We start from the raw sequence: 24,831 nt of genomic DNA, 5'->3' as shown, positions 1-24,831 counted from the left end.
AAAACCAACATAGTTACTTTAAAAGCACTTTAAGTGCATTTTTACCAAATAATAAACAACTTCTTAATAGTAAAGCTTTTTAGTAAAACTCTACACGATACTATGAAAAGCTCTATTTCCTACCACAATCCTAAACAGGCACTGAGGTGGTCAAATTTGTAGAAACAAAAACACAACTCTCGAATGAAAGGTGGCACTGCAACTTAAGTCACTATCGTACACCACAGATTGGCCATCAAAACTCTAAACTGCTCACTCAAAGCCCTAATACTAAATAAGTCTATCATTAAGACTGACTGATCAAAAAAAAAAGTCTATCATTAAGACCAACAAATTTAAGACCCCAAAATACACAAGTACCTTTATAGGCAAAAGGGGGGGTGTTGGGAGGAAAGTTTTTTTTTTTTTATAAGTAGGTGTTCGGAGGAAAATGGGGAAGTGAAATAGAATTACCTCCTGTCAGGCGTCCAATGAATCTATATATATATATATATATATATAATTATACTTATCATCCTCACACACCACACACCATACATAATTTTTTATTTTTTATTTTTTTCTCTTACCAAATGTGCAGTGTATGTATGATGATTAGAAGAACTCAACTGGTTTAGGAAGTTAAAAATTAAAAGAAAAAAAGTGTTGTGTGTGGTGCGTGGAGATGATGTGTAGCAGAGCTCATATATATATATATATATACACACACACACACACATATTTTAAAGTCAAATATCCACTGATTTAAGACGCTCAAATAAAATGAATAGGTGATCATTATCATACACCCCCCCCCCCCCCCAAAACCCTAGTTTATATGTTCTCAAAGTCAAACATTGTTTTATGGTACACCAAAATGCCCCACTAGAATAACAGATTTTCATCACGGGCCTCCACATGAACTTTTCACGTTCTTTAACAGTGGTAGACAAATCCAAGTAGTCACCCCCTCACTAAATCCGATGGCCATTAATAATGCAAGGCTTAAAATGTTGTTCCATTTTATGGAAAATGGGGAGAAGTATGTTTATGTCTACAATTCATATAAAGCAGAATTCTCATTGTTCCACTATTATGCTGAAGATTAGCCACTATATTGTCTGATCATGGCATCTTAATCCAGCCATGGTATTGATTTGCAGAACCTTGAATCAAATGCTTCCTTGCTTCAGGAAATTGGACTGGTAAGAATTTTATGAATCTCTGCGTTTATTGCGATGCCATTTTCTTATAAGAAAATCTTCGTGGGCACTAGTTACCAATATTAACAAGGTAGTTTAGTAATGATAGAATCAATTAGATGAATACTACAAAACTCATGTTCCATTCCTCATATGTACTCAATATATTTATTTGTTTGCCTCAATTGGAAAATAGGTCCAAATGATACCCCAAGGACATAACAATCTTACAGCTGATGAGCACTAACACAACACTTTTTCAAAATCAAGGCTTCAAGCATTTCCCCTAACCTAACACCATGTGATAGCAATAAATATAGCACTTACATGATATACTGGCAAACCGTTGACACTATAGAGCACAATGGTCATCTCAGGGGCTGAGACAGTACATGTCCACATGATGGCTTTGGATTCAATTGATTGAGACTTTTCAAGAGCAAGAGTCTCCTCCTGAAGCACCATTTTTTTCTTTTTCGAGTAGTGGAGGCGCAACCACGGCTTTAGTCTACTCGTTATGATGTTGCACTGAGTACCTCCGAGTTTAAAATCAATTTCAGCTCTAATAGGCGAGGTCAGCTGTATAGTAAGAACATTAAAAAAAGATCTAGTAAATAAATGATATTGCGCACTGTCAATGCAAAGTTAAACATATCCGATGCATCTAAAAAGAAAGACACCATAATTATTTGGAAGTAAAATCCAAGTAAAATATAGTCTGTGATGTATAAATGCAATACCACTGATGTCAGCATGCTCTAGTAGTCAATGCATTGATATCTGCATGCTAAAAGCTCAAACGACAATAAACTAAACCTATCGTCTCCACCATTGCAGAGAAAGGTCTCCAATTCCTCTCTAACTAACTGTGATCATGAGAGAGGAGACCAAATAGGATAACTGGATAGATGTATTTAATAAAGGTGATTACCTAGCTGACATGCATCAACAGGAGGACCAAATACATGGACAAAAAGAGTGAGGGTATGTGTAATAAGCAACCCACCAACACCAAGACAGAACTTTCTCAAGAAAAAAAAAAAAAAAAAACCTGCTGTTCATTTTGTTCTCAGGAAGCATTGTCGAGCACCTGTATTGCATCAGATGCCAACATCCATAGTACTGTCCAATAATCCTCTCTAACCTGTCATCCACTCTAGCTGTGACCATGAGAGAGGGGACCAACTAGGATAACTGGATAGCTGTATTTGATAAAGGTGATTACCTAGCGGCTAGCTGACATGCATCAACAGGAGGACCAAATACATGGGCAAAGAGAGTGAGGGTATGTGTACTAATTAACCCACCAACACCAAGACAGAACTTTCTCAAGATAAAAAAACAAACTGCAGTTCATTTTGTTCTCAGGCAGCATTGTCGAGTACCTGTTCCACGTCAGATGCCAACATCCATAGTACTGTCCATTTGCCTAACTCAAGTCAGACTCACTCATTTGCCACTTGTGATAATGAGTAAGCTTTAACTTTTAAGAGTAACAAAAACCGCATTGTTCAAGACAATCGTATAAAGTGATCATCCAAAGAGGGTGAATGTCCTAACAAAAAAATAGTACTACATATATAGTTCACAACTGTTCTGTATTTACCTAAACTTAAAACACACAATGAAAAGGTAGCAGCTAGAAAAAGATAATAAACTACCTACTTACCTGTATTGGCACATACAAAAATGAGACAACATCAACTTTAAGTATCTCCAAAACAGAGGTGCCAGCTTCTCTAAGAAGCTGAAATGTAGTGAAAAATCATTGTCAACAAGAAGTGAAGCTTAACATGATTGTAAAATTCTGGCACAAAAGAACTGTAAGAAGATCGACAGTTAAATCCCTACATGAATCTCGCTGAAATCCATTTGAACATCAAGGCGTGTGCTGTCCCCCACATCTTCACTAAATCGAGATTTGATTATCTTTAACTGAATTCCCATGATGTTATTCTCAACATCAATATCATGCTCATGATGCACAAACCTCACATCCAGTTTTGGCAAGTTGAAGCAAACCTATATGTTAAGAACATGTTTTTTGCTAGTTAAATTTACTCCATTTAGCAAATTTTCCAAGCTTATTTATCATGCATTCCAATCAAATGCAACCAAGACATCTTCTATGTGCCCTGAAATGGCATAAAGCATGTAAACATATTGCTGCTACCACAGTCAACCAGTGTGTGTGTGTGTGTGTGTGTGTATATCTATATGTATATATATATATATATATATATATATATATAGACACGCGCACACTCAATAATATGCTATAAGCAGAGAATTAATCACTGCTAATACAGCATATGTAGTTGGCTTAATAAGCGAACTTACTCCACAAATTAACTAAAATGATAGCATTACTAGCAAAGGAGATGAAGAGGAACTCTGTCAGAGAAAATATCATACAAGGCAGAAGATGGCTCTGCTGGTAGCCAGTGGTGAAGAAAACCCCACATTAACAAAAAAAAATAAAAATAAAAAATGAAACCCAGGTTTTACATAAGCAACCTAAGTTCTCTTCCAATTTGCTACCCGGGTGTAAGAGGTAGTGGCGGATAGTAGAGTGACATACTAACCCAATCAATTGAAGCTGTATGAATAAAATAAAATAAAAAAGGATCAAAGTTACTGAAGAGATATAAACTTTTTTTATGTCACACCTCTTCAAAATTACAGAAGGCATGACTATTAAAAAAACATACCTCTTCTAGAACTTGAAACTTTTTTTTTTTGGCTAAGGAATGAATTTCATTTAAGAAGTGCAGTTTGAACTATTTAATTCAAATGAACTTATATTTTCCAGTCATGAACTTAGACGCATTCAGATTGTTCATAACTCCCTTCTTCCAAAAATTATAACATGAAAAAAAACAACCAATACCATATTTTTCCAAGTTTGCTCTAGGTTCTATTACAGTAGATCTAATGTTCTGTAATGAAGTATTCTTCTAACCAGGCCTTATATATTATTATACATTTTTCAACACAAATGATATTATGACTGGGGGGGTTGGAACTTTGCAGAGTGATTTCAGTAAGGAGTTATAAACATTCACAGCAAGCATACAAGAGAAGGGGCAAGGGTAACTTAAGATTCATTTTTTTCACAGGTTCATCCAACCAATCGGAACTATTGAAACACTCTTTTTTTGGGCAGAATAGCAGGTTCAAACAACTATTTCCAGCACCCCTGCTGGAAATTCATTTCTGAAAATGTTATCCCCTATAGCTATAGTTTACTTGTACAAATACTTTTTTTTATAAGTAGTTTCCTCGTATACAGTAACCAGAAGACGTACAAACACAACTGTTACGTAAATATTTGTAGCAAAATAAGACTGTCAAGGTGGGAAAAAAACATTTATACCCTAGTCAGCTTTTTTTATATACCCTAGTCAACTTATATTGCTTTCTTCCTGAAATGGTTTTATTTTTCAATTGCAACCAAATAAAATTGAAAAAAGATATACAAAGCAAAAGCAAAAGGAACTGGGAAGCATGTAGAAAGCCATCTATAATGACAAACCTTTTCCGGAAACATAGTAGTGTACTTCGAAAGTGCTGCAAGAGTTTGTTTGCCCTGTGGCTTTTTAGCAGCCATAGAATCAACAGTTGAATCTATGACTTTATCAGAATGAGAAGTGTTCGATGATCTCTTGTTTTTTGAAAGAAACTTCTCATTTAGGCTCACAGTGACCTCTCCACTGGTAATATCCAAATTCTTGATAATTACACCAACTTCCCTACATCCAAAGAAACAATTGTAAATCATTTGTTCGTAAACCAGCATTATCAAGATCAAAGTTAAAACATTAACAAGTTAACAAGTGGATACCACCCATTTGACATGGAAAGTCGCAAAAAAACCACTAAAATTTGTAAATTAGCCAACTAATCGTATGTGATGTTGCCCATTAATAGAAAGATTCCACTTTTTGCCAGAAAACGATTTTAAGACTTGCATCTAAAAAAGGCTAAGAAAGGAGCCTATACAGGGAAAATACCTGTCATGACCAAATTCACAAGATAGAGAGAACTCTTCACAGCTAAAAGGGGCAGAAGACTTATCAATCATGGCAAAGGATGACTGGCCTGCAGAAATGCATCCTCCACTGTTAAAAGTGGAAGACTGCTCACAACTAGCCCGTGGTTCACCTATGTAAACGAAAATAGGTAATATACGCAGCTTAACGAACAGATTTGGCTTGGATCCACCATCTTTAGATATATCCACTGTCAATTCCTTAACTTCAATAGTAGCTTTGGGTGTCTGCAGCATCAAAAGAGTTACCATGACCAAAAGAATTTCTTGCCACAAAAAGAAACCAGAGACTATTTTAACGGACAAACAAGAAACCATATTGTAGTAAAGTTGAAGCTTTTCAACCCTAGTTCAGAAATTATCATTGGAACCTTTTTGGGGGCAAATACATTAAATTTCTGCACTACGCCAATGGAAAGGTAAAATAGCCCACCCCCAAAAAGACATGAAAGGTGAAAAAGTAGAAAGGAAAAAAGAATCCCACAATTCCATATCCACTCTACTCATGCCAAGATTGATTGGCATTATGGTGATCCAATGAGTCCAGGATGGCCATAAATATGTTTATAAGACTATCTGTAGGAGCAATTAAAACAATAATGAAACCCAAAGTAAAAAAGACTAGATGAGTCATACAAAAAATATTATGAAATAATAACCAAAAGAAAAACTTCACCCCAAAAAAAAAAAAAATAAGCGCAAATACCTTTACAATGAAATCGGTGACAGATACTGACAAATATCTGGCAATGTTAGCTACAACCATCCACTTTCCCCGGCCTGAGGTGCGGGGTCTTCGAATTTTAGCCTTTTGTGTGCTTTTAGTTGAATGCCTCACCACAACTTCTAAGTCACATATTAACACTTGCAGCTTTGGATCCCGAGAAATAAAACCAGCACCAAGTTTGACCAAGGACTGACGTAGGCTGAGTCTAATTTCACCAACAGATACAGATTCAACAGCACCCTGCCAATAAAAAATCCATAAAGACAGTGATAAAAGTGTCCAGATGTGTTTCTTTTGGGGGTGGGGAGGTTTTGGGAGGAGGGGAGGGGGGGAGAACAATAATAACGTATTAATTACTGAAGGAGTTCCAGTTAGATTTAACAACTTCGCTTGAATTCCAGTTAGATTTAACAACTTCGCTTGAATTCCAGTTAGATTTAACAACTTCGCTTGCAGTCAATGACCAAAGCTTCCATAAAGATTAGCCTGCCAGTCAGTACACTACAAAATTATTCTATGAAACCTAATATCAAATGGAATGGTTGCCTCTCTCCCCCCAATTCGTGGAAATCGGACTGGCTTTATTTTATATGACCACCAAAAATAGGTAAAGCAAGAGAAACCTCCTCATTGGCACCGAGGCCTTGATACAATGAATTGGTAAAAAGAACTCAAAATTGGATTGTTGGGGAGGCGGGGTGTACCCTAGCCAGGATCAAAGATGTATGTTCAAAAATCTAAGTCGCAATACATGAAGCAGACCCTCATTTATTATAAGAGTAACAAATGGCAAGCCCATTAATGAGCACCATCCATGATTCAGGTGATTAAGACCCACATTTTGCATGAATTGACACAGCATAGAAAAAACCATTCAATAAGCTTCATAAAACCCACACCATTCCCAAAGTCAACTTAGTTCACAGTCTCTTGTCAATGAAAATCTATTTTAAAGTGGAAATTTACATATATTTTACAAAGTACTTTTTTAACCATTAAATCAATCTCTTATAGTGAATATAAGTGAACTCTACCTAGTAATGGGCATATGATGCTATGATGAGCTATTGACCTAGCACAATAAGGAGAGAACTAAGACCAACTCACACATAAGAACAAGTAAATGCAGTTACTCAAGTAAAAGAAAACCTTTTCAAACTTCACCACAACATCCCTTAAACATTTCCATCCGCCAATCCGAAATCTGACAGATGCTCCCACAATCCGACTCAAAACCCAAGCCAACAACTTGGAAGCAGATCTGGATAAAAGAAGGAAAAAAAAGTCCAATAAAGAATTGGCAATAAAAATAAAAAACAAAATGGCCAGAAATCCAATTGGCCTATAAGATATAAACAAGAAAATGACAAAATAACGTAATTCACAACAGTAACGGTGACAAAACGCTTAATCTTAGAACATACAATGGCAATAGTGCAAACAAAGTGCACACCAAGAAAGATGATAATGATGGCATACCAGCTAAGAGAGATGAAACATAATATCCCGAATTAAGTATAGGAAGAAAATGACGGTCATAGAATCTCACATTGCCAATGAGAGAAATTGCTTAGGGTTTATAGTGATTTCAGAAAGCTCCAATTCTAATATTGAATAGTTCTTTTGTAGTCCTTTTAGAGATGTTAAGTTATAAACGTCATGTGTGCTAAGTCCCACATCTGCTACTTACTAGATAAAATTCGGCTTTAAAAAGCTTATGGGGAAACTTCGACTTGACTAAGGTTTTTGAAATTAGAGTGTGGATGTGGCAAAGTGAGGTAAAAAAAAATTTAAAAATGGAAACATCTACCCTAACGTGAGGCTGGTAAGTTCTTGGTAAGGAATGGGCACAGGAATAACACCAATAGTATTTGGAGTGTACGAACAGGATTCTAGATGATGTTGCCATTATGATTCTCAAAATAATTTACTCATTTGCAATGGTTGAGGGGTACAGATAGAATTTGCTGCTGGAGCGGCTCATCACGTCCATATTGAGCCTCATCCAATCTCGCCTTTGTCAGTAGTATACGGCCAATCCCTATAAATTTATTAGCGTTGAACACCACGTACAAGGCTACTGAATGGTGTCAACGCACTAAATTCAGATACCATAAACGCTCGGCGACAGTAATAAACCCCCAAAAAAATATTCCTCGACCGTAAGATCAAGCCACCTATTTTTTTTTACCTATCAAACAAAAAAAGATCAAACCACCTAGTCTTGCATCTCAAACCAAATGCGAGCTCAATTTGATCATACAAGTAAAACGTTGCATTAAAAACGAAAAGGCCAATACAAGTGCATCAAACCGCACGATAAAATTGTTCCTACACACTGATCAACCCAAATTTGATACCGAAAAATATAGATTCCAATAACGTATACAAAGTAAAACGTACAAGTTATGCACTTGGCAGCGGAATTCAGGAACTTACATGAAGATTAACCACAATGTGATGGAAACAAGCAAGAACCCGAAGAGGAACTTGACGGGCGAAGCTGCCATTTCCGCCGGAGAATCCGTATGTCTCCCAAAATGCGGTTTCTGATCAAATTATCGTATTCCAAAGAGTGAAATAGAGAGCATTCTGGGCGCGTAATTTCATTTCAGAATGCAGGAGAAAAAACCCTAATAATTGAATCCCAAAGATTTTCTCTAAAATCGGTGGGGCTAAGAAGGCCAATCTGACTGGGTCTTCGACGCGCAGTGATCGGAGTGTGTGTGTTTTAAAGACGAGTGAGATCCGATCCGATAGGTACTCGCTGATGATAGAGAGAGAGAGGGGGGGGGGGGGGGGGAAGTCAAGATCGTGGAATGGAGAGAGAGAGAGCGAGAGAGAAGGGGGATCAATGAAGGTGGGGGGCTCGGATCTGGTGCGGTACAGGATACGGGGTGAGGTCAGTGTTCTATTCCTCAACGTGGGGGGTTCTCGGGGAAACGTGGGTGAGACGTCAATGTTTTGATGGCGAGCGTGTCCTCGAGAATGGCTTTGGTCAACGGTGCGTTTGGACAGCTTTTGTTTGTCTTGTTTCCTTCTCTCATTATCCTGTATTTTCTCTTCAGAAACAGTTAACACGATCTTTGGATGTTTGACGGTCCGGGTGGCCGTTTTGCTACGCGCCGTGGGAGAAACAGTGAAACGTTCAGTTTCGTTATTCGATAGATGACAGACTCGATCCTCTGAGCAATTTATATATTAAGAACTTTTTTTTTTTTTTGATAAAATATATTAAGAACTTAAAAGTGCTGTTTTGATGATATTATTTAATTTAAAAAAAAAACAAATAAAATTAGTTTTTAATCCCTTTTGTAAATTGATAATAAAAAAATAATATTCTTATTTTTTATTTTATGATCTTCAATCACACCAACTTATATATTTCTTATTTGAGATTGATCTATTAATTGATACCATTAAATATAAGATTGTAAAAGTTGGACGAATGGAAATAAAAAAAAAAATTGCTCTATTATCATATATTTTGATCTAAAATAAGTAAGGTGGATTGTTAATGCCAAAAATCGCACAACAGTCTGGAAGGGAAGAAATAGTCATTCCCAACCCCTACGACGATCTAGGCCTCGATCGGTGTGGTCTGGAGTTTCGACATGGTCCGATACGACTATGTGTTCGTCCATGACTGTGAATAAAAAATAAATATTAAGAATGTAAAAAAGAAAGAGACATACAGATCTATATGGTTCGGCATAAAACCTACGTCCACAAGATTTTTTGGGAGGGAATATCCACTATACTAAGTTTATTTACAATCTTTAATCGCTTCTCATTTCTCGTTGTACAATAAAAATGTCGAATATATTTGCTGGAGAATATCTTCTCGCTATAACTTCTTTCGAGAAGTTAAAGAAGTTGAAGCTGAAGTCGAAGTTGAAGAAGTCCAAAAATCTCTTGAAATCGTCTGATTGTTTCCTTTTATCTGTCCCGACTTTTTACATGCCCCTCTTTTCACATGTCCCTATGGAGTGGTGAGAATTGGTCGTCTTTTTTTATGTATCTGACATCCTCTATTCTCTCTACTTTCTCATTTTTTTTCTTCATGTCCATATCTCCTGACACCCTTATTTTCCTTGTCCCCTATTTGTCTCTCATTCATCTCTCTTTCTTTGTCTTCTAGTGATAAGATCTCGCCCCTTGGGCTGAGCTCTTATAGGCTTAGTATATTTTACCCATTCCAATTACCCGCGATTCTTAAGGGCCATTTATTTCAAAAAAGACCTTAAGAATCTTTAAATGAAATATGTAGTTGAAATGATTTGCTGAAGCTCATAGAAAAATAAATTCCAGGAGTGGGTTCCTAGTTATCCATTTCATTTGCGTTAAGCGATGAAGATTTCAGGGCATGGAGTTAGGCGGGAAGTGTACTCGATCGCGTAAATAGTGAGTGCAGAGTTCTGTGTGGCAGGAGGTATACTTGACTGCGTAAAATGTGAACGCGGAGCTCTGTGTGGCAAGAGGTATACTCGACCATGTAAATGGTGAGACGAAACTTAGATGTGGCGAGAGATGAACTCAACTGCATAAATGGCGAGCACAGAACTCGGTGTGGCGGGAGGCATACTCGATTGCGTAAATGGCGAGCGCAGAGCTTGATGTGGTAGTAAGTATACTCAACAACGTAAGATGCGCGCGAGGGTGGTCGGGCAATCAAGTGACTTGCCCGCCTACTTGAGCTCCTGGGAGGTCAGGCGATCCCTGACCTTTTCCGCCTATTAACTTGTTATGAAAATAGGGGTAAGGCAGGCAACTGAAAGACTAGACCCGTCTCTTTGGTGTAATGGTGATCGAGCAGTTCGTAAGACTGGACTCGCCTATCGTTGGAGTTTGTATGTGGTAACCCATGCATAGTGGTCAGGAAGCCCGTCGACCTCCGAATCCACCTTAGGTGGCTACTGAACCCGTCGACTCGTTCCTGAAGGTATCTTGCGCAAGACAGTTGTGGAGCTTGGAGACTCATGATGTTAACTCCAAAGGCTCGTTCCCGAAGGAGTCCCGCTAGCAGCGAATATGGCACAAGTGCTTACACCTAGTGTTCGCTGATGGAGACGTCATCTCGTGGTTCTTCTCATCCGCCCTCGTAGACTGAGGGAATGGATGAGGCAACCTCTGGAGACACAGTGCTTGACTATCCTAGTCTTCTCGTCGACCTCGTAGATTGAGGGAAGGCATGAGGTAAGCCCGTGTAGACACAGTACTTAGCTCCCCTAATCTTCTCGATCTCATAGACTAAGGGAATGGATAAGGCAAGCCCGTGTAGACACAGTGCTTGGTTCCCCTGGTATTCTAGTCATTGGGGGTGCGGGAGTCAATGCATACAGTTAGGGTGCATATCTAAGCTACAGAAGCCAAACCTATTATCATAAATAATTTTTAGCCACAAGCGTGAGATTTGCATACCTAAATTGTCTTGTTGGATCGTAGAGAAAGTTTTAAGGCGTTGCAAGCCGCTATGTTTTGGCGATGACAGAGATCCGAGATGCCCACGTGCATGTTAATTCTGAGAATCAATTATGATAGAGACAAACTTGGACGTATGAGCGGTGCAGAGTGGGAATGTGTAGCCGGTGTTTCAAGCTACGAGAATCAATTTTATTAGTAAAAATATAATTCACATATATTTAAAAATAGACAAACTGGTACCTTTCAGTCGTTGCATGCAAATTTTGTTCCACTAAAATTGTCTGTTGATTGCTACTTCTCTTACTCCTTAATATCCTTTTCCTTTTCCATCTTTCTATTTTTTTTTTTTAAGGACTATGTTTAAGGAGATGGCGAGCATCGTGATGCACGAGTCCACTCAATGGGGATACTGTGTTGGGTTGGCCGAGCATGGCCACTGGTATCTGGTGTCAGTTACCCGCTTGCACCTGGCCAAGACGGTGGTTGTCCAAGGTGTGCATGTGACATGCAAGGTGGCCAAGGTGCGTGCATGTGACGAGCAAGTTGACTGGGGTCGTGCAAGTGGCAGCTGAGCAAGTGAGGCCGGTGGAGCACGTTGCATGGGCCATGCAACATACCTTGGAGGTGGCTCACGTCAAGTCAAGCAACTCGGCCCGGTGGTTGGTGCAACATGTTACATGAGGTCCATTATGCTCATGCAGAGGTCGAGATGAGTGCATTGCTAAGAAAAGCTCAGTTGGCCGAGGATTCTGTCCTAGGAGCGGTAGTCCACGACACGAGCTGTGTTTGCCAATGAGTTATGGCGAGGGCGTGGATGAATGGCGGAGATTATTGGACTGGGGCGAGAAGCTAGAGGCCGTGAAGCTGATCAGTGGTTGTGATAGTGTATTGGCCTTGGAGTGGCATGATTGATGAGTCCATGGTCGTGGAGTGGCTAGCAGAGGAGACCATGGCTATGGAAGTTACAGGTTGAGGGGAGACCTCGGCCATGGAGCAGGGCCGAGGAGTGTAGGTCCTCCATTGGATGAAGGGAGACCTTGGTCATGAGCTAACGTAGGAGTCCAGTGCACGTTAAACTGGGTACGTGGCCAATGGGCCATCGAGGTCAGCCGTGGTAGTCGGAACCACCCCTTAGCCAACAGAGGACGCCGGTAGTCCAAGTGGTGATGAACGGCAGAATCAAGAGGCGACCATGGCTCACAGCAGTTTGTCGTGAGCTTGTTGCGTGCATGGGGTGCGTGACCGAGGGCCACTAGTGCCAGTGGAGTTCAAGCGGGGACAAAACATGGTGGACGTCGTCACCCTTGCTATGCCATAATGCGACTGGGCCGAAGTAAGGCTGAAAACCGACGTGGTCGGTGAGGTTTCAGTGCAAAATCGAGTTTGGGAAAGGCTTAGAACCGGTAGCCTCGATCTCAGCATGACTCAATGCAGTTCGTCACTCTGTCGTCGATGTCTCTATGAAGGAGGAGGGGAGCAATAGACTGTGCTATTGGTGGGAAGAATCGAACCTACAAAGAAGAACACTAGAGGGATAAAGAAGAAGTGAGGGTTATTAATTCCAGGATGAAATGGCGCTGTTTCATCTATTTTCTTTTTTATAAAACTCATAACTAAAACGATACCATTTCACTTACTTAAATCGTTTTATATACGTATAGTATAATATATATATATATATATATATAATTGGTCGGTTCAGTAGTTTGGGTTTGGTTAAGATAGAAACTGAACAGGCCCGATTTTCTTATTTTTATACTTTAGGCCAACCGATTCTTTGCCGATTTCGGCCGGTTTCGAATTCTGGCAGCCAATTCATGTCGGCGATGACCGGTCCTGTTAGTTTTTGTATAGCCTTAAGCTGAGGAGATATCGGCCACATGCAGTCTCATGCACGTGGTCATGCAGCGAGGCCCCCATGGTGGGGAGGTGGTTATGGACCATCTCCGATGAGATAGATGGCGCTGGCGGTTTGCACTCAAGTGCAAAGTGCCCACCCGTGTTTTTGTGTACATACTTATTTACTATATATATTGCTACCCTTACTGCTGCCATAAGTTCCTCCACCATCACCAGCACCTTTTGGACCTCTGTCGAGGGTTCCTATGGCAGGAGCATAACGATTGGATATTTGAAGATAAGGAGCGGACAATAGAAGAACTTAGATCTTTATTTTTTAGAACTCTATTTTTGTGGGCCATAATTGTAGACTTTAATGGCCTAGATTTTCATGCCTTTCTTGTTTTCATTATTGCAACTTAGATAGGTCTTATCTGTTGTATATCATCTTGTGTACTTGGGTTATGTCTATCATCATTAATAAAATCGTTTACTTTAAAAAAAAAATTATTTTTCAGATGAGTTTGAGATTTCAACTGGGGATCAGGAATAGGAAGCACGTACGAGATTAGTTAAGCGTAAAGGAATAAGTACCAAAGAGTACAAGAGAATAGTGGAGAGACTTATTCAAAAAATTTGTTCTTTTTCTTTCGAGTAATATTCTTTTTGTTTTTGGAATATTGATGATGTTATTGAGACTTGGGGGTGGTTCTAGTTAACTATATTGGAGTATTTTTTTGAATAAAATGGATTTTATATGTCTTTAGATTTTGGAGCTTATATTTGTACAGTGAGATGTGATTGTGAAGTGAGAGGAAGTAACTCTCCGACATCATCTGGGTGCGGGACATTACATTTACAAGAGTCTGCACGAGATTTATCTATTTAAAATTTGTATAGACCATTTCTTAAAAAAAAAAAAAAAAAAAAAAAAAAACTAGCCCATTTAAACGAAGGCAAACCCACTAGTGGAGTCCAGTAGATAGGGCGGATTGATTGGCTGCCTGCTTTTCCTAATTCAGCCTTCCTAAACTAGGGCTACTTTTGCATCTTGTCACGCAATACGAAGCCCCAGATAACTCACCCTGCGTCAGAAATTGGCTAGACAACCATAGAATCGAAGGCACAATCGGGGAGTCCGACGCAGGCTTGCTGTAATTCACACTTATACTAGTTATTTTTCTTCTTCGAGTTATTCTCCGTTGTTCAAAGTTCAGTTTTTCAATCTAACGGCCACGTTCGGATACGATTTTTCTCCCCGTCGTGGTCATGCTCGGGAAAGGTTACATCGGATGAAATTGGCTAATTACCAGTTGTATATATATATATATTTTTAATGCTCAAACGATTTTTTTTTTTTTTTTTGAAATTTGCTCGATCGTCAAGCTCTTAAAAAATTGTTTTGGCCTAGCCTGGCCTACTTGGAATGATAATATTTTCGTGTTGGCTGTTTAAACTTTGAATTTTCTTTCAATGGGCATCTGGCAGATTGATTGGAGAGCTGGATTTGAAGTATGGCGAGGACTACCAACTCAGGTCACGATGATCTAATTACAAAGTAAGCTTGAATATATATGTGTTGCTGGTTTTCTTGTTCTTTCACATATATTTTATGTACTTTATTGGGAGATTATAATCTGTGAATGCACAATCTGAAGCTTGCATTGGAACTTGGAAGTTGGCACTCAAATTCGTGAATTTGAGATTTTCATTTCCCGCCTTTTCGGTTTTGTTAATCTGATACCACGTTGCCGTTATTTTGTCTTCATTGCAGAGAAGCTCCTCAGTTAACTGCAGTCCTGAAAGAAATGAAGGAAGGGTTAGATTCTGTAAGGAGTAAAGTTGAAGCTTTAACCACTAAGGTAGGATCATTTGCGAGTCCAATTTTAAGTCCGGGATACAATCTTTACAAATACTGAATTATTGTTGAGGTAATATCTTCGCGCACGACTTTGTTTAGTAGCTTAGCCTACATGCCCTCGTCGATGTTGGCTCTGCAGCATAAAGTACGGTTATTACAAGTATTAACAAAATCAGCTTGTTTTAGTTACTGACGAATGCCTCGTTTCATTTTACAAGTAACCAATTGTATCGTATTCATTATCCAATATGACAAGTGATTACTTAACTTTTTTTTTGTCTCACATACTAGGTGAAATCAAATCAGTTTCCAACAGCAGATGGGATTAGCTATCTTGAAGCCAAAAATTTGCTTCTCCTAAACTATTGCCAGTCATTGGTCTATTATCTGCTTCGCAAAGCAAAAGGATTCTCGATTGAGGGCCATCCTGTTGTTCGGAGCCTAGTAGAGACAAGGTTGTTTTTGGAAAAGGTAGGGGATTTGTTTCTATTCTCCTTATCCATCAATAACTTCTGTATTACATAATTCACGTCTTTCTTTTTATGCCAGATTCGACCAATTGACAAAAAGCTCCAGTACCAAGTCCAGAAGCTAACAAGGGTTGCCGCAGGTACAGCAGAAGCTGTAGGTCCGAGGGAAGAGTCGGATGCTCCTCAGAAGGCAGAGGATCTTTTGAAATATCGTCCGAACCCTGACATGCTTGTTCCCAAATCAGATATGACTTCCGAGGTGAGCCAAGATATTAAAGTATCAAGTTCAGCAATTGAGTTTTTCCATCCCTCTTTTAAAAAACTTTATTTACAAAAATGAAACATATTTGAGGTTTTTGTTTTCTAAGTTGCGTTTATAATTTGTAGGAAGCTGGCGGTGTGTATCGACCCCCCAAGTTTGCCCCAACTTCTATGGAAGAAGGTAAGATCTCAAGGCATGAAAGGAACGCCTCGAGAATGGAGAAACAGATCCTACGGCAATCTAGGCAGAGTGATTTCGTGCGTGGGCTGATGAATGACTTGGAGGGGAGACCTGAAGAGGTTAGTTGTGGACCTCTTTTTCAGTGTCACTAGACTTTAAGGACTTAATGTATAATAGCTGGCAATCTATTTTTGTGGCTGGTTGAATACAGGTCAGAGAAATTGTTGGACATGAAAGTAGAGAGCTTGCTAGTCATATGGCAAAAATGGAGAGGCGTGCGCAGGAAGAAGAAGAGCTTTTCACTCGTGCTCCTATGACAAAGATGGAGAAAAAGAAGGAGAAGCATCTAAAGAAATCAAGAAATGGGTATGCAGAACAGAATTAATACTGGTTTTACTGATCTTCATATCTCATTTGTAGACTTGTAAAGTTGGGCTTTTGCCTATTCTTATGATCAATAAAATTTTATTTACCGGTAAAAAAAAAAATTATACTCATTCATAAAAAATAAAAAATAAAAAAAATTATAGACTTGTAAAGTTTCATAGGATATTTGGTGGTTTGTCCTATTTTCTATTTTGCTTGACTGGTTTTCATTTATTTATACCAGGTTGCTTGGACTGACAGACGGTTTCTATGATGAAATCAAAACCTTACCACTAGAGGATGATGGCAGTGAGCAAGTGACAAGCTTTGATAATGGTAGCAATAGAATGCAAAAATTTAAGAAGCACAAGGTATGCCATAGCTAGCTTTTGGAATGGTTATATGGTATTCCCATTCTATAGGGCCAATCATGCCAACTAATGAAGAGCCAACAAGAGACTAGAAGACTAAAGCCTTATACATAGAGTTAAGGCAAAAAATCAATGATGCTGACTCTCTGAGAATGTCATCATACTTTTTTTAATGATATAAATTAGTTTTATTGATGACAAAAATAGGCATAGCCCAAGTACACGAGAGAATCATTTTTTTTATTGGTCACTAGAGATAATCATTTAATAGGTTATCATACTTCAACGGCACTAAAGCCTAAACAAGAAAGAGGGTATCATTTAAATAGGCATACCAACTTTCAAGGGAAATTGTAACTTCATAGATAACTGACACCTGAAGAAAGAGGGTCGATCTTTTAGGAACATAAACTCAAGAAACTCAACTCAATTAATTCCAATTAAATGGGGGTTGGTTATGTATTCTCATCGACTAATTGGGAACAGCCTTATGTCTTCTTTTTCTATATTTATCCTATTTGAAAATTTAGTCTATTGCCTCCATGATTAACATAGCTTTCTTCACTACTGCTACCAATGTAATTTTAAGCGTCCCTTTCTCTCTTTTCACTTCCATGCCTTGGAATCAAGTTACTTTTTATCATTGGTGCATTGATTGGTTTTGTTGTGCCTCCATCTCAAATAACCCTTTTTCATCTTACCCTCAATAGGAGCCATTTCTACCTTTGAATTTACGTCCTCATATTTTTATCTATCCTAATATTCCCAGTTGTGCATGCTAACACTCATTTTGCTAACCTCAGTATGAACATGTTATCTTTTAATCAATTTGACACTATGTAACATTGAGCATGATTGGTCTACGACCCATCCTATGAATTATGGATCCAAGATTTCTTAAATACTCTGCCTCTTTGTTATTCATAGGCTTTCATATACCATTTACTTCAACAATTTGTTATTGCTTTGATTTGTTTCACAACTATTTTGTGCATAAAGCTGTGAAGTAGGTGCTGACTTTTGCTCGTTTGCAGAGGCGGCACTGAGCAACAACAAAATTGGATCTTTGGATCTGCCGAGCAGCTGGGATTTAAAGCCGCATAGCAGTTCTGTACCGTTTAGGTGGTAATTTAATATTTAAATGGATGCGGGTGGGGCAATTTTGTTTACCATGTGATGTAATATTCCTGTCAAGGCAACTACCAAAGAATATTGTAGAGAAAAGAAACCTCCCTAATTTTCCAGATGGGTTTAATTTGTTTGACTTGATCACGTACAGATCACGTGTTGTAATCTGGTCTGTACGTCTAATGTGAGTTTAATGTGATTTAAATTAGTGTTTGACTTGATCACGTACAGTTCAGTATCTAAATCTTTTGACTTATAAAAAATTAAAATGTTCCATTTAAATCTTAGTATTTCTGAAAAGAAAAATGCTACTTTGTCTACTTAACTTATCCTCTCATTTTGATATTTATGTATTTTATTTTTTTATTTAATAGTTAAGTAACTATTAGTGTATTAATTTTTTTTTAGATCATTTAGTGACCGAGCGATCATTTAGAGCGGTACTACTCAGTCGGCACCGGCTTTCTTCTGGAAAATGGGCTGTTAGAGTCCCAGATATTTTATAGGCTGAAGAGACGGAAGCAATGAATAGACTAAAAAATCTTAGCATTGTTCGAATTATTCGTTGCTGGCTAATCGTTCCACGTACTCAAAGAAGAGTTGCTGGCACTGTTTTCCTTTTAGTTTTATTTGGATCATAAGATTAATTTACCGTCATTTCGGAAACTGTCATGTTAATAAGATGGAATTATTTTAGGCTGCATGGGATTTACAAAAGCAGCCCCTAGTACTAAGACAACGAAGACATTCGAAATTCAAACACCTTCTGTAGTAGCAGTCAGAAAAAACCCAAAGCCTTGAAATTACCCTGCAATCAACCCAGGAAAGACCACAACATCGTAGTTCTTTCTGCGGATGGTTGCTTAATTAAAAATTAAAATTTGGGGTGAGTGGCCCACTGAGATTTCTGAACACAGAGATAGTGTGTAGCACGATGCTGTGGAAAATATTGAAACTAAGAATGGCAGGAGCGATATGTATTATGTACAGCAGGATGGATAAAGAAATTGACTCAACAGAGTGCCACTTCGAAGAATCGAGAAGTAAGTCAAACATCTTCAGAGCCCTGTTTGGCACGCTGCGGTATGTTGTAAAGAATTAGACCTGATACCAGAATGGCACTGCCGAAGAGAAAATAGGGGCTCAAGCTTGTGGCCTCTGGAAGATACGGCAACGGAAGAGAGAGTATATAAATTGAAACCGGCACTGCAAATTAAACAAAAGCACCCATTAGCAAAATGCTTTTAGAAACCCAATAATTGTACACACATGAACATGTATTTACAGGAACGTGTGCATATGTACACACTAAAAACAAATACAAGCACGAGAGAGAGAGAGAGAGCACCTGACAACATTACAGTAAGAGACGAAACAACTGCAGAAGAAATTTTTACTACATTGAGCACTGATATGTTGAAAGCCAAATTCACAACTATATAAAGCAGTGGAAGCAACGGAGCCCCATCACAACCTGAAAGAAGTTGCATACATAAAAAAAAAAAAAAGAAACAACAAAATGAGATCACAAACTTTGAAGAAGAATCAAATCTAAGGGAAAAGACTAAAGAGAACAAATCAAACAACGAAGAAATAAGATAACAATGGGACCACTCTCTGAATTGATGCCTAAACTTCAAAGTAACTACACACTTATCAATCTTGTCTCTTCAATGCCTAAACTTCGGTTGAATGGCAGTATTCCAACCTTTTCTTCCCCATTAGCATTGATGTGTTGGTCTCATGGTAGTATTACAATCTTCCAATATCTACCATGCAAGTTTCGTTGCACTTAAACATCTTTTGTTTTGTAGACTATAACTATTTTATGCTATTTGGGAGGGGGAGGGAGATTTTGGAAAGTTTAATTTGTCTGCCACTTCTGTAACTTTTAGCCATGATGTCAGAACCAGATTTCTCAAATGAAATTTGACAGTAGACAAAGAAATGAATACAGAAATTAATTTAGTAAAGCTCGAGTGTAAATAAATATTAATAAAACCTTGTATGTGTCAAAAGGAGACCTAATGATTTCAACTAATACTCATATGCAACGGCAAGTCAAATTAATTGTGGGGGAGAAACAAAGCACCCATAAGTAAAGCACCTGGTTGATTGGCTCCGAAGTTAAGAAAGCAACCAGCACCACTTTCAAGATAAGAAGGAAGTTGACCAAATGGTATGCCCTTCATCTTGGAGAGGAAAGGTAAAAAGAGAAGCACAAAAAGAGCCTACAAGTTTAAGGAACTATTAGAATCAACAAGATATAATATTTGACATATGACTCATCTTTATATATAATTGACGGTTGGCATTGATGATCCTGAACATCAAATGGATACACATTGTCTAAGATAAGCTAGAAAAACTGAGGAAAAAATATTCCATCTACAATAGTTTTTACTAAGACAATATAAGCTCTTCCATTTCAAAACAATCAGTGGGGTTTATCACAAACATCAAGTCAAAATGAACTTAGTACGTGGCTCTAAGTCCAAATATGTTAAGAGCTAAAACAGACTTTGTTGCACAGCAGCTTTGTGGCCCTGTTACAGCCGCATGTACAATAGTTTAATGCAAGGTGTGACTTCCCATAAGGCTATGAGAAGTTGAATCCTATTGATAGGTTAACAGAAGGATGCTTTAGAATATGGACAACTCTGCCTGTGGCTGGTATTGACAACTATATCCTGTTTGAATCAGTTTTCACTTTTGGCAAGGGCAACATTATATCCATTGTCCCTGGCGGCAAAGCACGTTGTGGGCTTTTAAACTAGACATTTCATGGGCATCTTCGGACTTTTGTTTGTTCTCCATATCGGATGCTGCATACAGGTACCAGCATGTGCTATGTCTCAGATGTAGAAATTCATTTAAAAAGATTTGCACAAACAACTTCACTATTGGGAAAAAAATCCTCTTATGGAAGGCCATTCCTAAATCAAAATTTCTCATGCACGTTCTCTTTGTTTTTTGGTTGGTTTTTTTTTTTTTTTTTTGGTGTGGGGGGGGGGGGGGGGGGGTTGTTTCCATTCCCTTTTGAGAGAGGACAAGAGGAGAGACAAAGCTTACATAAAAAGAAACTGAATATCAAACTGCGAAGTAAATAAAGAGAATGAATTAGGTCAGAAAAGCAAGAATCTAGGGAACTTGGTCTCACACAATCATGCATCTCTAAATGCAACCCCTCGCTGCCATGATACACTTCCAAATCTAAACATTAACAGAACCTTCTGTATCCATCCTACCCAACATAATAAAAGAATAGTTTATACTAAACTAAGAATAGAAATTCTAAAAGTAGCATGCAAAAGAAATATTTCTTCCAAAAATCCCTTTTTGAGTCCAAAAGAATTTCTATTTGAAGCGATAAGTGCGAATTTCAGATAAGCTATTTTTGTTTTGTTTTGATAGGGCCTACTCAATTAAGAGGATAAACAGGAGACCATGAGCAGTGGCTCATGGGATACTTACTGATGAACATCAATAAAGTATTTATGGCAAACGACATGACAATTACCTGGAATCCAGACCCCAAAGAATTGACCACAAATAGGTCAAGAGACTTTCCCTGCACGAAAATAGTTTCAATCAGTGAGAATTTCCAATAACAAGACATACACCTATGTTATCTTCACAATGATTTAAAAAGGCCAAATAAAAGATTAAATAATGATTACAAAAACAAGAGGAAAAATTGTCATACATTAAGGCGGGTCAGAGCATCAGTGAAAATAAATTCCTGTTACATAATAAGAATTCAAGATTGATTAATTTGTCTATGCAAAGTGCAATTGGAAGTATGATACTAGTTCATCACTGAAAGTCTGTAACCTTGATAATAGATGCAACAGCCTGAAAAGCACTTGAGGCTAGCATTAGTGCTGGCCATTTAAACTCAACTCCAGATAACATTTGGCCAGCATCAGACCCACTGAAATTTTTGGAGAACACAAATAATTATCAGAGAACTGCATGTAGAAATCAAGTCCACAAGAATAATGAAGATAGGCAGGTTCAGATTATGATAATCGGGTTAAATGGTACAGATTTCACCATGCTCCTCTATAGCAGACCGGAAAAAATCTACAATAAAGCAAGAAAGTGAAGTTCCCAATGTGTTGAAATAAAAATTCTCAGCAGTTCAGAACCATTTGAAACAATTCATGGGTTGTTCCGCACCACAAAGTTCATGTTTCAAAATAAAGTATCAGAAAAATTCTCTATGGAAAATGTTTCATTGGCCCATTTTGGGCAGTAGTCGTAGGTTTCTCAATGATGAAATGAACACAAACCAGAAGATGCTGGTGGAAACTCAATGCAGGGAGGCAAGAATGCAGAAAAAGGTAATAGACATAAACAAGGAACTGAATACTTTATGCTTTTCTCCTTAGAAACTCCAAAGAATTTGGGTCTGAAATAAGAGGTAGCAAAATTCATTATTTTGGCAGATAAGACGCAAACCATCTTTGTTACTTTGGTTTCCCAAAGATAGAATACAGATACTTTCATCTACATTCTGCACCAGCAATTCATCAAAATCAGAAAAAGTAAAAGGAACACAGTTTCAACGTCTGCTGTCCCCATGAGTACCATACCTTCTCTAGAGAACAGTACTATTACTTTATAAGTGATAAACTTTAGCTTAAATTCATGCAATTTCTGATCTTTGCTAGGAAACACATGCATACCATCACACATTTATAGATAATACATCATGCATATCATAGTAACTGTTGGCAGAACCTCTTATAAAATATATTTGCCAAGGCTCTCAACATATTTTAAGCACAATGGTGAATCTTTGAACTGTGGAAGAACAAATACCTGGCAACAGCCACCACCACACCAGTAGCTACAAGTAAGCAGCCAGCAATTTGATTAAACGAGTAACTTCTCCCCAATAGAAAAGTTGAAAAGGCCAGCTGCCACACCAAAAATGTCTGCAAGACAAAGGTCACAAAAAGCAATATGGAAGAGACGGACAAGGTGCTCAGATGACTAACACAAAATTATTTTTCCCAAAAAGAAAAAGGAATATCATGTAGTTTTAGGAAAAAATTATAAGAATTAACTTCATCCTGCATCTCTTCTGGGCTACAATTACATTTCTCATTCGTCTTATATAAAAAAAGACAAACATTTTTCATTTGTAGCTTTTGACAAACTTTTTTAGCTAGAAATTATATTTTCTTAAAATTGTTGTAATTTCTGTCAATGACACAGACACTCGATGCGGTCTGCAACAACCAGACAGGCCAGTGTCTGGGGGGTTGCTCTGTGAAGCACTAGAGAAAGCCAAAGGCGTTTTTCACCAGCAACATATATCAAAATTACGATGTACAATCAAGGAGTTCTTTTTATTTATAAGTGCAACAAAAATACCTGACTCAGTATCGGTATGGTTGGTCCAGGAAGCATGGCTGTGGAAGATGCATAACATTCAGTGCTAAGCTCATCATCAAACACAAAAAACATACGACTCAAAATCTTCCTTTGAAACCACCTAAAACCGGCTATTCCTTTCTCATACTCCATATCCGAACAAAACCAAGTAATCCAATTGAAAACGCAACTCAAGTACGAAAGAGATTTAACATAACCCTTGTAAACAATGTACAACCAGAAGAGAAAAAAAATTGAAAAAAAAAATTAAATCCCAAGCATTAAAATTGGCCTTCAATCGTAAAATCCAGATAAAACCCATATTTCAATACCTCCAGCAGCCATCCCGGTAGCGACGCCGAGAGCTTCTAAAATACCAATAGCCATAAAACGCCATTTGGGGACAGCAAGCATTTCATTGGTCACAATCCCCGCCCGGTACCGTATATACAATATCGAAAAATATATAGCCACGTACCTAATAATTAAAACAGATAAAACCCAATAGCGTAACACTTCGATTACATTGAATGTTAAAAAATTTTGCAAATAATAAATTACCCAAAAGTTGTGAGCTGAGCTAGAAAGAAGGGGTATTCCTTCATGGGAACGAGAGCCAGCTTGTAGAGCACGCGATTGGCGATGGCTAACGTTGCGGTGAACGCGGAAGCGGTGACAATTAACTTGGTGTCGGAGGAGTACGCGGGTGAGTTTGATCCGTTTGAAGCGTGGACTCTGAGAGAAAGGCAGCCAAGTTTGCGATTGCAAGTAAACAGTGGGTTCGGACGGAGAAAACGACGGAGCTTCGGGCTTCGGAGGGAATTTGGCATTGCGACGAGGCAGAAGCGTAAGGTTGTCTGGCCATGGAAGTTGGTGCGGCCTTGAGGTCGACGAGATGGGAATTGCAGGGAACAGAAGCTAGACAACGACGTGTAAGAGAATCCCATAAGATAGGTACAGTAAACGTGGTCTATCTTCTCCGTCCTTTTCAATACATATGACTCCGCACTGTTTTTTTCAGACTTTTTGCGTCTATTCTGGAGTGTACATATCTAGAGTAATGGTACTTATAGTTTTTGACTGTGACAACGCAGTGAAATCATTTAAAAAAAAAAAATCAATTATTAAAAAATAATTTTTTTTTATGTATATTTTCTATTTATTTTTTAAATACTATACAATATTTATACACTTATAACGATAACCGTCACTTCTTTAATTCTTTTGTAAAAGTAAAAATATCATTAAAATAAAAGTTTTTTATATTTCTTATGGTAGAGCTTACTTTTTAATATTTTATAAATAATTTATGTAAAATTTATACATTTAAAATTTATATATATCACTTCTCATTTCTTATATATATCTCTAGAACAATGTATCATATTTCGTCAAAAAGGGAAATAATGATATGAAAAAAAGCATCCCATAAATATTAGATAAATTATTTACAGTTTTAGGATATATATATATATTATATATATATATATATATATATATATATATATATATATATACCTCGTACTCATTTTTTAATAAATAAATAAATTTAATATACATATAAAAAAATTATTTTTTTAATAATA

The 24,831-nt window shown here is 37.8% G+C and overlaps 3 protein-coding genes across 5 annotated transcripts in view; 1 reads left to right on the top strand and 2 right to left on the bottom strand.

Annotated features, from left to right (window-relative positions):
- Positions 1 to 8,990, bottom strand: part of LOC121260679 (protein SABRE) — a 36,336-nt gene extending 27,346 nt beyond the window's left edge. Inside the window, exons 1-8 of one of the 3 annotated variants that reach the window (XM_041162631.1) lie at positions 8,399 to 8,990; positions 7,109 to 7,220; positions 5,939 to 6,199; positions 5,195 to 5,460; positions 4,717 to 4,933; positions 3,033 to 3,203; positions 2,851 to 2,928; positions 1,509 to 1,760 (exon numbers count right to left, since the gene is read on the bottom strand). In XM_041162631.1, the coding sequence (XP_041018565.1) occupies positions 1,509 to 1,760; positions 2,851 to 2,928; positions 3,033 to 3,203; positions 4,717 to 4,933; positions 5,195 to 5,460; positions 5,939 to 6,199; positions 7,109 to 7,220; positions 8,399 to 8,469 (1,428 nt within the window). In that variant the 5' untranslated portion in view covers positions 8,470 to 8,990. The other 2 variants (XM_041162632.1, XM_041162633.1) reach the window with 2 other exon arrangements.
- A 5,626-nt stretch (positions 8,991 to 14,616) lies between these two features.
- On the top strand, positions 14,617 to 17,978 carry LOC121261551 (neuroguidin). Its single transcript, XM_041163978.1, has 8 exons — positions 14,617 to 14,780; positions 14,997 to 15,084; positions 15,375 to 15,554; positions 15,633 to 15,812; positions 15,941 to 16,114; positions 16,207 to 16,361; positions 16,606 to 16,732; positions 17,767 to 17,978. The coding sequence occupies exons 1-8, from the start codon at positions 14,737 to 14,739 to the stop codon at positions 17,776 to 17,778; spliced, it is 960 nt and encodes a 319-aa protein (XP_041019912.1). The 5' UTR covers positions 14,617 to 14,736; the 3' UTR covers positions 17,779 to 17,978.
- Positions 17,979 to 18,534: 556 nt separating this feature from the next.
- LOC121260797 (protein CLT2, chloroplastic) lies at positions 18,535 to 24,286 on the bottom strand. The gene is made up of 11 exons (XM_041162826.1): positions 23,807 to 24,286; positions 23,578 to 23,723; positions 23,246 to 23,283; positions 22,688 to 22,803; positions 21,695 to 21,794; positions 21,567 to 21,602; positions 21,381 to 21,431; positions 19,968 to 20,091; positions 19,209 to 19,334; positions 18,837 to 19,066; positions 18,535 to 18,782 (listed from the first exon to the last, which is right to left on the bottom strand). Exons 1-10 carry the CDS (start codon positions 24,190 to 24,192, stop codon positions 18,909 to 18,911), a joined length of 1,281 nt encoding a protein of 426 aa, XP_041018760.1. The 5' UTR covers positions 24,193 to 24,286; the 3' UTR covers positions 18,535 to 18,782; positions 18,837 to 18,908.
- Positions 24,287 to 24,831: the final 545 nt, after the last annotated feature.

Source organism: Juglans microcarpa x Juglans regia, chromosome 4D, assembly GCF_004785595.1.
Source record: "Juglans microcarpa x Juglans regia isolate MS1-56 chromosome 4D, Jm3101_v1.0, whole genome shotgun sequence".
NCBI lineage: Eukaryota > Viridiplantae > Streptophyta > Magnoliopsida > Fagales > Juglandaceae > Juglans > Juglans microcarpa x Juglans regia.
Note: the sequence above shows the minus strand (reverse complement) of the source record. Positions and strands in the feature narration are given on the sequence as shown.